Here is a 10,754-nt window from a genome sequence, read left to right on the forward strand (position 1 = left end):
TTTTTTTTTTTTTTTTTTTCTTCCCTTTCCCCCCCACCTCCTGTGGAAGCAAAGCCAGTTACTGTGCTAATCCTTTTAAATTACACTGCCCCTGCAGTCTGGCTCCTGCCATACTCTGCTCTAATGAGCAGTGCAGATTAGAAAGTAGTCTGTTTTGACAGTTCACTTAGTCACTTTTTTGAGCACTTTACTGTAAGTTCAGTGAAATACTAAACCTGAGATGAGAAAATAAAAACAGCTTTCTTTCACTTCCGAACAGATATGATGATTATGACTATGGTGAGATTAATCAGTTGTTGGACCGCAGCTTTAAAGTTTATATCAAAACTGTGGTTTGCACTCCTGAGAAGACCACAAAAAGAATGTATGATAGTTTCTGGAGGCAGTTCAAGCAGTCTGAGAAGGTACGGTCTGCCTGTGTTCTGTGTGGCTTAGAAGATCTGAAGTATGTGTGTAGCAGCACGTTGTAGCTACTGTCATTAGATGGCCACTGTGCTTCAACTGAAATTACTTGGGTGTTATTGGTACCATATATTGCAATAATGAATTTACTGTGTCTTTCAAAAGCAGTGGCTCTTGCACTTAACATTGCACTGATAAAATATGGTGTTGTTTACACCTGAGTATTATTTCCTGCTATCTGCAGGCTAGATGGGTATCCATTATACTCTGTTCATGGCTTTGCACTTTTCTTCATAAAAATAGTCAAGAAGCTTTCTTCTAATGAAAACTTGTGTTCTGCTGACATGTAATTCCCAGGCCGGAGTGGGTCTTGAGTGCCTGTGCCTTTGTGAGCAGCCCAAGGTCCTTTTAAAACTGTTTAAAAACTACCATACACCTAACCACTCCCTCCTCCACAGCATTTGCTGAAATCTTTCCCCGTCCGAGAGATTTTTGGTAGAGAGTGCTAATTTTTGTATGCAGCTGTTGGTCTTGACAGCTACCACAGAAGTGTGTGTGCATTTTTTCACAGTTCTTTTACTGAGGTGTTTTTTGAGCACTGCAAAAATGTTTCCAAACTTAACTTCTTGTTTGTTTTTTTTTCTTTTTTTTAAGGTTCATGTTAATTTGCTTCTGATAGAAGCTCGCATGCAAGCTGAACTACTTTATGCTCTGAGAGCTATTACTCGCTATATGACCTGATATCTCTGGCAGGCTAACGACGATGGAACATTCAGCAGTCTAGAGCGAAGCTACTAAGCCTGGAGGCCAATGGTAGCTAAAAACTGAGATGCCCATTGTGCCATAACGCCTTTAGTTTCAGCTATTTCATTGTTTGAAATATCACTGCTCTCATTGAGAAGTGAATGCTTGGCAGTTCAGAAGATAGGGTTGTGCTGCCTGATCACAGCATTTGGCTTTAGACAACACGGGAAGCCCTATGACTTGTGGCAATCTAGCAAATGATAGATATATAAATCTTGTATTAAGGCAAATGCAGCAGGAGCTGGAACATGAAGAGAATTTGCAGCAAAGTGGGACATTTGCTTTTGATACAAGAACAATTTTAGAAAATCTTGATGCTGCTATTTGTGCTGGTGTAATGAACAGACAGAGGCTGTTTGAGTTAAGCTAAAAGTGAACATGAGCACTGCTACTGTCTGAGCCTACATTTTGCGTGGTTTTTAAAGAAGGCTTGATATTTAGCAACTTAAAAAAAAATCAGAATTAAACCTCTTTTGTCCACACTGACAGTTTTGGAAGCTAACAGTTTTCTTAAACGTAGATTAGCCTTAAAAATGCTGTAGGATAATTTGTACAGCATTGTTTGGTGAAAAGCCAAAGCACGGTGGTCTTCCTATGAGGGAAATTCAGTCCTTGGGCTATTTGGAGACACGTTATGTAACAATGTGTAATGCTGAACAGCTCCTTAACCTGCTTTTCAAGGATGAATACCTGTCACTGATGCCCCTTTATTTGTTATCTGGCCCCTAGACACACAACTACAGGGCAAGGTGTGGGAATGTTACTCTAGGCTGCAAAGAAGCCCATGCATCACACTTATTGCTGGTCTTCTTGATTTTGCAGCTGCTTAAGTAATTAGGCTGAAACACATCTGGTTTAGGGGGAAAACATGCATAAAATGCTCATGTTTAACATTATATTTGGTTTTGGAGAACATATGAATACTTCTGTATAAGTGTCAATTGCTTTTGAAATCCTGTCAGTATTACTGGTATTTTTTAAATAAAGGGTAACAACTTTTCTTGTTCTTTCATTTTGCATAGTTGTTTTTGTTTTAAAATCCAGTTCATTAATTGGATTAACTGTTGCAAAAACTTGTTCAAAAGAGAGACAAATTGGCTCTTTGAACATGTTCTTGCAATTCATTATACATGTACTTAATACACATACTGTGTTTCACAAATGTTATCAACATGAGTGAAGGGATAATTACTTCTGATCCTTGTGTAAGAGAAGAGTGACTGACTACCTAAGGCCATAGAGCAACTCAGTAGCAAAGATGGAATTTAAAAGTGGGCTCAAGTTGGTTCTTGTTGACAGTAGGAAATTGTGGGCCTACAGGAATGGAGGATGACTGATTGATCTTCAGAAACAGAATTATGTTGTAGAGAAGGCAAGATCCTTCAAAAAGAAAAGTGCATTGAATCCCATGAAGCCCTTCCCACATGGTACAGCAGACCTCAAGCTCTATATACTAAATAGCTGGGTGCAGTTTCTTTTCTTTTACTACTATAGAAACACCACATGCATGCCTGTTCTCTTATTTATGTTAAGTAGTCTGCATCATTTATTACTGCTTGTTAAGGATTAATTAAATGTTACAGCTCAATACTAAAGCCCAGTTTAATGAAGTAGCAGTGTTCAAGAAACAATTGCAGGTGTTCAAGATCTGGCATGGCAGGAAGTTTGATTGTTGGGATCTGGGATAAAATTCCTCAGAACACACTGCATGTCTGCTGCAGTGTGCAGCTGGCTGTATGTGCATGCCTGGGCCCAGGTTGCTGGAGACCAAGGAACTCCCTGGTCCTCAGCTGTCCATACTGTGGACTTTGGCACACCTGCAACTAGCTGCTTGGGCCTGCCCACAGCTGACTAAACACATGCCAGGTGCAGACAGCTGGGGATGAGGGGGTGCTACGTGATGTGTTCATATTTAAATTAGGATGCCACTCAGCCACAAAGATTTTTCCATTTTCATTGTCCAGTGAATTGGTTTGATGTTGCATATTATCATTTATCATGAGAATAACATGTTAAGTGCAGAATAAATATAATGTCTGCTAATGGCCATATTTTGTTGTTCTACTTTAACCTTTCACTTACACAAACATACACCTACTGTCAAGCTATACACCAGTGCAGTGCATTAAGGACAGAAGAAAACTTCCTGGCCATAGGCATCTTCAAAGTGACACAACAGTTTTATTTTAGCCAGTTAAATAATTAAGTACCCTCACAGTAACCAAATCCAACTGTGTGATCCAAACAGATCCCGGTTGGTCTCATTAAACCTCACACACTTACTGAAATTTGTTAAGCCAGCTCTGTCTTGGGGAGGTATCTTTATTCCTTTAACTGAAAGCATAAAGTGAGAGGCTTCCAATTATCCTGTAGTTGCTTTGGTGAAATAGAATAAAGACTCCATAGAACTGAGGGAGGCAGATGGATTGTGGAATATACATGGACAATCCACCTCCAAGAACGACATCTACTGTTTTCCTTGGAGCACTTGTCCATACAGTGACCTAATTATCTATCTCCTATAAAATAGAGAGCCCTACTAAAAAAATCCATTAAGCTATGTTGTTTTCATAGAGCTTGTAGAGAAGTAGAGCTGGAAGGTACTGCCAGAAGTCATTCAGTCCAACCTCCTGCCAGACTGAGGTCCTTCTTGGATCACGTCCTTTACTGACCACAGCTATCAGAGTAATTCTGTGACAGGTATGCAATTTCCATAGGGCTGAAGCTTTCTGAGGGTGAGGTATATCTCAGTCTCCCTTTTTTGTGCGTTGTGGCTCTATTCTCAGTCATGATTTGACTTGTCAGCTCTTTGCAATTGGAAAGAAAATTGTATATACCTGAAGAACAGTGCTTTAATTCTAAGACATTTCTATAAAGCTAGGTTTGGTTTTTTTGAAGAGTCTGTTTCCCATGTTTGAATATTAGATAATTGATCTATTATTATTGATTACCTATCTTCAACCTATTGTGAAGAGACACATGTCCAGGATATTGACAGTACAACTTTTGACCAGGTTAAAGAAAATATAAAACTTTGTGGGCGTGAACTGTCTGTCACATACAGTTGTTGCAAACTTTAACCATGACAGTATACCACCCTTCATCTGAACAGTGGAGTTAAGCCTGTGTAAGAAGTTATGTGGGACGTCTGAAAGCTTGTACAGATGTCTTGGAAGAAATATGTCAGTGGCTGGTCAGTTCTACTATGGCTTAGAAGCTTTTTTGGGGCAGCCAGGCCAAGATATCATGGAATAGACAGGTTCTTGTGGAAAGCAAAAACACCCCTTGAGTATTTCTGAATAACACCCAAGGCTAACTTCTTTGTTTGCTTAGTCCTAGCAAGGCAAAAATTGTGAAGTTTGTTAATGAACCTTCCCATGTGTGACAGTCATCCAGGTATGGATAAACTTGCACTTGAATTCTCTTGAGTTACCATGAGGAATTCTGTGAATACCCTTGGCATTATCAATAACCAAATTTACCAACCTATACTGGGAACTATCCATCTGAAAGCTCATCTTATGTGGCTGGTATAAATCGCTTTATGACAAACAAGCATCCTTGAAATCAACACCTGCACGTTAGTTTTGTGGATGAAGACTGAAACTACTTGAGGGATGGTGACCACATTTAAGTTTCTCAAAAGATGGCTAGATGTCAGATTAAAATGAATTTTATTCATCTTTCTCCATAATTGATAAGCATGTTAGACATGTACAGGTTGCACTGGAAATATTTCACTGTACAATCTACATTAAAAAAATAACCAGTCAGCATTTAGAGTTGTTTCCCACATATTGCTAACAATCACTCTTTGCATTTACTTACTATTTTAAATGACTGAAATATTCTAGGGTTTGTACTGCTAACTCCTCTAACTTCTGAATTAAAATGAAGTCACGGTGATAGGCTGAAAGAAGGAGAGTTGTCTTTGAAGTCGGCTGAGTAGTTTCTCTGCCACAGGTTTGAACTCTGTCTCCCAATACATTTTGTGGTAATCTCTTAAATCATTGTCGAAATTGTAATCCAGTGCTACTTCCTCATCTGCAATTGGCAAGATAATATCAGCAATTATGAACATTGAAGAAAAAACTAGCTCTGGATTTTATCTCCAGGACAGTATAATTTTACCTGTTATATATATATATTCATGGTTTAATAAGCAATTTCATGGTTGAGTTAAATTAGGAAGTACTGCAAGACGAGCAGTACTTGGAATGGAAAAACAAATAATGTTGTGGTCAGAAAAGCAAGTGTAAAAATGGTGGTGTATGGTTCTATATTTATCACCTCTCAATGGTTTCACAATGCTTCCTTGTCTACAAACAAGACGCTTCCTTCTACCCACCCTCTCCCCCTGCTTAACTGCCAGTTTGGAAACAAGACAAGGTGTTTTTATTCTGGTTTTAGCAGCACAGGCAGCAAGAACTCTAGTAAGTTTAATTCCCCACTCTGTTGAGGGTGAACAACCATCTTAGACCCCTGTGACTGTTCACTTTGCTAAATCATTCACTGGTTTATTTTAATCCACTAGTAGGAGGCATGTTCAATAAATAGAATATTTAAGCTTCTCCTCTTAGCAACATCAAGATCAGGAAATGATAAACTCAAAGAGGCTGGAAGGTGTCCTTCAAGTAACACTCCCTAAAGGAAGAAAGGTGGGGATGGAGGATAATAGAAGAAAAGACTCCATCAAATAAACTTACTGGTGAATTAATTTACTTTGTTATGTGTTCCTCCTTGCCCATCCTGCCTGGCAATAATGTCAATTATTAGCAGATATGGCAAGTAATAGAAACCTTTTCAAATAGAGGCCTTAAATGGATTTTGGATAAACATGCTCCCAAATTTAATATCCACTGGAGATCAAGCACAACTGATAATTGGGTGAACAGCTGTCTGAGGGAGGACTAAATGGTAACCTGAAGGTTATCATAGCCTTTAGGCCATAACTTGACCTCAGATGACATGGGACAATCTTTTATCAAGGGGACAATGAAGATACTGCCTTGTCCTTGTTTCAGGGTTTGAAACAGAAAACTAGGGTTAGAAAACTAATTGGTATGTATCAGGGCAGGCAATTATTTCAGGTGGAGGGCCACTTGATGAGTTTTGGCGAGCTGTCGAGGGCCACAGGGACAGCCCTGCCTCTTCAGTTGCCCCACCCCCTGGTCGCCATCTTGGGACTGGAAGCCCCAACCTTTGCCATCGGAAGCCCCAGCCCCTGACCTTTGCCACTGGAAGTCCCTCCCCTTGCACAACTTACCAGGTAGCAAGAGGCTGTGATCCCTCTAACATCCTGCCCCAGTAGTGGGGCTTCAGGGGCATCAGACCTGCCCCAGAACTTTCCCCCTACCTGTGCCAGCTGGTCCCAAAATGAGGAGGCTCTGCCACCGCTTCTGCTGGCCAGTGCTGACCCAGTCGGGCTTGCCCCATCCCCAGCAGCACCTGGGAAGCTGGCTTCAGTCGCATGCTGCTCTGGATGTGACAAGCCTGGCCAGGTCTGCACTGGCCAGGAAAGGCGGCATGCAGCTGAAGTCGGCTTTTCATATGCTGCTGGGGATGAGAGGAGCCCAGCCAGGTCTGTGCCGGCCGGCAGAAGTGGCAGCGGAGCCATGTGCTGCTCAGGATGGGATGAGCCCGGCCAGAGCAGCAGGGGCTCAGCTCAGCTGCACTTTCCCCCTGCCTGCTCCGGTCAGTCCTGAGCGGCACCCAGCTCCGCCACTGCTTCTGCTGGCCGGTGCTGACCTGACAGGGCTCCTCCTGTCCCTAGCAGAATGTGGGAAGCTGGCTTCAGCCACATGCTGCTCTGGACAGGACAGGCCCGGGCAGGTCTGCACTGGCCAGCAGAAGCAGCATCAGAGCTGGGTGCCACTTGGGACTGACTGGTTCAGGCAAGGGGAAAGTGCAGCTGAGCCCCTGCCACTCTGGCTGGGCTTGTCCCGTCCTAAGTGGCACATGGCTCTGCTGCCGCTTCTGCTGGCTGGCGCAAACCCGGCTGGGCTCCTCCCTTCCCCAGCAGCACGTGAAGAGCCGACTGCAGCTGCATGCTGACTTTCCTGGCTGGCGAAGACCCGGCTGGCTCCATCCCAGCCAGAGCAGCATGTGGCTGAAGCCAGCTTCCCAGGTGCTGCTGGGGAGGAGGCGAGCCCAGCTGGGTCAGCACCAGCCAGCAGAAGCGGTGGTGGAGCGATGTGCTGCTCGGGACTGACCAGCACAGGCAGGGGGAACATGCAGCTGAGCCCCTGCCGCTCTGGCTGGGCTCATCCTGTCCTGAGCAGCACGTGGCTCTGCTGCCACCTCTCCTTCCTGGTGCTGACTGGGCCGGAGCTGCAGCCCAGCTGCTGCTTCCCCTCCCCAGTGCCAGCCCAGCCCAACCCTGCATGGCCCGAGCGGCACGGCACGGCACGGGGAAAGCGTGCCCAGCAGCCGCTTTCCTGGGCTCACCTGCAAGGCAGGGCCCTTTCCAGTCCTGTGCAGCAAAGCAGAACCCAGCCCAGACACTGTTTCCTCTCACCAGCGCCACAGGTTCTGGCCCAGCCCCCTGACCCCTCTCAAGCTGCAAACGTGGCCCGGGGGCAGGGTGGGGTGAGGCCAGCTGGGTCAGGCTGAGGTCAGGGTTGGTTGCCTCACAACCACAACGCAAGGAAACAGCCTGAGGTGCTGCAGCCCACGGCTAGTGCCCCTGGAGGCTTTTAGAGAGGCAGCCGCCAGTACATGGGTTTTGAAGGGGCCCCGCAGGCCAGAGAGAAGTGCTTGGCAGGCCGCATCCGGCCCGCGGGCCGTATTTTGCCCACCCCAGTATATATAGATAAAAGACTACTCAGTGTTTGTCTGGCCAAGGTGAAACACCACCAGATGCTGAGAAAAAGGGTAGCAGCAGAGATCAGAGACCCCAGCTTTCCCATCCCACAAGTCAAAGTTTTTTTAAAAGAAAGAAGCTTTAAGGGAATCTCTCCAACGCACTCAAATGGAGCATCCATCAACAATGAAAAAGAAAAAAAATCCCTGTGTTTTGGTCACTGTACGCGAGGAGAAGGAAGGTTACTTTCCCCACCTGAGTATAGGATATACACCATTTTTTGAGGGCTACTGCAGAAATCACAAGCAATGTGCATTGAAACAAAGCTTTAGCTTGAGGTCTCTTTTTGAATCAAGTTGGCTGAAGTAAAGTCATATGGGGGGGAGGGGAATCAATATTCAGACCCGTGAGTACACAGCAGAAAGGGACTGGTTCCAATCCTATGACAGACTGTCAACCAGCTCCTCCTCTAGAGAGGTTTTCTGGACTGGTAACAGTTGTCCTAACAGTGACATTCAAAACTGTTACTGGGTACACGGTAGGTGGAGGGACACGACAGGATTAACAAGGTTTGAGGAGTAAGAAAGTACTATTTATAAAGGTACTCTTCCGATTAATGTTCACATTAACTTCTAACTTAACTAAACCAAGTATCCTTAAATGCTACAATTAAAACAATAATTCTAAGGGAACTTCCAAGTGATGACAGGAGATCAAATGACCACATACTTCTGTGGGAAGTCCTTTTGCACCCTGCCTGTGTGAAGCTAGAACTACAGATTAACTCCCAGCAGAAATCACAACCATAGGACTGCTCAACTGAGGAGATTCAGAAGAGCATCTAAGCTGTTTAAGTCGGGCCTTGCTAGAGTGAGAGTCAGCAGGTAGAGCTATGCAGCAGAGCTTGCCTGGTTAGTGGCTGCTCCCGCAGAACTCCACATGGGGCCAAACCCTGCCCAGGGCAGCCCAGGCCGTGCTCCCACCCACACCCGCCGACCCCAGCCTGAGCCCTGGCCAGCGCGCAGCTTCCAGTGGGGTTGTTCCCAGAGTGGCTGCAGCCAGCCAGGCTTGCATTGTCGCTGGGAGGTGAGGAGACCACAGCAGCACCCGGCTGGCTGCAGCTGCACTGGGAACAGCGCCACTGGAAGCAGGGCCAAACACAGCATGGGTGAACTGGGCAGCCACCTGGGGCCTGGACAGAAATTGGGTCCAAGAATGGTAATTATTTTTTATTCTTATCATTATCTCTGGTGTAGGGACCCAATAATAAAAGTTCACCGAGGGCTGCTGGGAGTCTAGGTATGGTGGTGACTGGAAGCTGCATGCGCTGGCTGGTGCCTGGGCCTGGGCTGGCAGAGCTGTTCTGCTCCCCTTGCCTCCAGCTGTGGCTGCTGCTTCTGCCTCTGCTGCACCCCACTGCTCCGGTGGGGGAGAACCTTCAGCCAGGCAGGTTGTGCCCAGCACATGGAGCTCTACCTCCAGCTCCCAGCCACCTTCCACCTGCTCCACCCACCTGCAGGTGGGCTGCTTATTACCCGGGGTGGCTGAAGCGGGTGGAAGCAGCCAGGAGCTAGAGCTGGAGCTCCGTGCACTGGGCAGGAGCCGCCCAGCTGAAGCTTCCCGCCTGCCTGCCCAGAGCAGTATAGCAGGAGGCAAGGGGAGTAGAACAACCTTGCTGCCCTGGCCTCTGGCCAGCTCACAGCTTCTGGCAGGGCTGTTCCCTGTGTGGCTGCAGCTGGCTGGGTGCTGTTCTGCTCCCCTCACCTCCAGCAGCGACTCTTCATCCCACTTTTGCCCCTGCTGTGCTGTGCCAGGCAGAGAGGAAGCTTCGGCCCAGTGGCTCCTCCCAGAGGTGAGGGGAGCACAGCAGCATCTGGCCAGCTGCAGCCACACTGGGAACAACCCCGCCAGAAGCTGCGAGCTGGCTGGGACCTGGGCCAGCAGGAGCTGGTGGAAGCGCAGTGCAGGCTGCCCCAGCGGGAGTGGGCAGGGCTTGGCCCCATATGGAGCACTGTGGGGGCAGCCACAGGCTGGATCCAGTCACTTGGCAAGTCGAATTTGACCCACAAGCTGTATTTCGCCCACCCTTGGTCTATAGGCTCCACTGCCTGCTTCTCCATTCACGGCAGGGAAACCAACACCAAAACAATCAGGGACAGTTCACCCCACACTCTCCCCCCCCAGCCCCCACTGCACAGTACCGTAGGATGCAGGGGGACTAAAAGACCCCTACAACATTTCTATAGAGAAATCCTATTTCTTTCAGGAACATTTGTGTTGAGACACGTCATTTTTGTAGCACTACAAATGTAACATCTGTCCAAAGCTGTAGTATGCTCTTCTACATCAAGAAAAATGTACTTTATGCCAACTGTGATGTACCTGACAGATACTATTAAGACAAGAAAGTCTATATTCAAATGCTTGAGGCACATGTGCACCCGTCAAAATGCGCCAATGAACAATCATTCAAAAAGGAATCATCCTTTTTTTGCAATCCAAAAAACTCCAAAGCACACTGTCGGGGATTTCTCTTGCCATGAAAGACTGATGCCTCCCAAGACTAGGGGGGCACCATGGTAGTGAGTAGGGACTGCCTGCAGCCACTGGTGTTGGCGAGTGGGGACTGCCCACAGCATCGGCAACAGGTGGGGGGCAGGGGCGAGTGGGGACCACCTGCAGAAGTTGGCTGCAGCCAATCTCAGGCGGGGGGGGGGGGGACATGCCCCCCCCCCATGCTCCCGCT

The 10,754-nt window shown here is 46.7% G+C and overlaps 2 protein-coding genes across 7 annotated transcripts in view; one reads left to right on the forward strand and one right to left on the reverse strand.

Annotated features, from left to right (window-relative positions):
• The window catches only part of SESN1 (sestrin 1), a 133,580-nt gene extending 131,362 nt beyond the window's left edge, over positions 1 to 2,218 (forward strand). For all 4 annotated transcript variants that reach the window (XM_019520126.1, XM_019520125.1, XM_019520127.1 and 1 more), the window contains exons 9-10: positions 260 to 404; positions 1,057 to 2,218. In XM_019520126.1, the coding sequence (XP_019375671.1) occupies positions 260 to 404; positions 1,057 to 1,143 (232 nt within the window). In that variant the 3' untranslated portion in view covers positions 1,144 to 2,218. The remainder of the gene's footprint in view (positions 1 to 259; positions 405 to 1,056) is intronic.
• ARMC2 (armadillo repeat containing 2) overlaps positions 1 to 10,754 on the reverse strand; it is a 210,611-nt gene that overhangs the window by 34,125 nt on the left and 165,732 nt on the right. The window contains exon 18 of one of the 3 annotated variants that reach the window (XR_002097939.1): positions 5,035 to 5,250. Coding sequence is in view for 2 of the 3 variants with exons in the window: in XM_019520123.1 (XP_019375668.1) it covers positions 5,093 to 5,250 (158 nt within the window). In the remaining variant the exon portion in view is untranslated. Of the gene's footprint in view, positions 1 to 4,863; positions 5,251 to 10,754 lie in introns of those variants that run through there. The other 2 variants (XM_019520123.1, XM_019520124.1) reach the window with 2 other exon arrangements.

The sequence above is a fragment of the Gavialis gangeticus genome, unplaced genomic scaffold (assembly GCF_001723915.1).
Source record: "Gavialis gangeticus isolate Ggan-Ray unplaced genomic scaffold, GavGan_comp1, whole genome shotgun sequence".
Lineage (NCBI taxonomy): Eukaryota > Metazoa > Chordata > Crocodylia > Gavialidae > Gavialis > Gavialis gangeticus.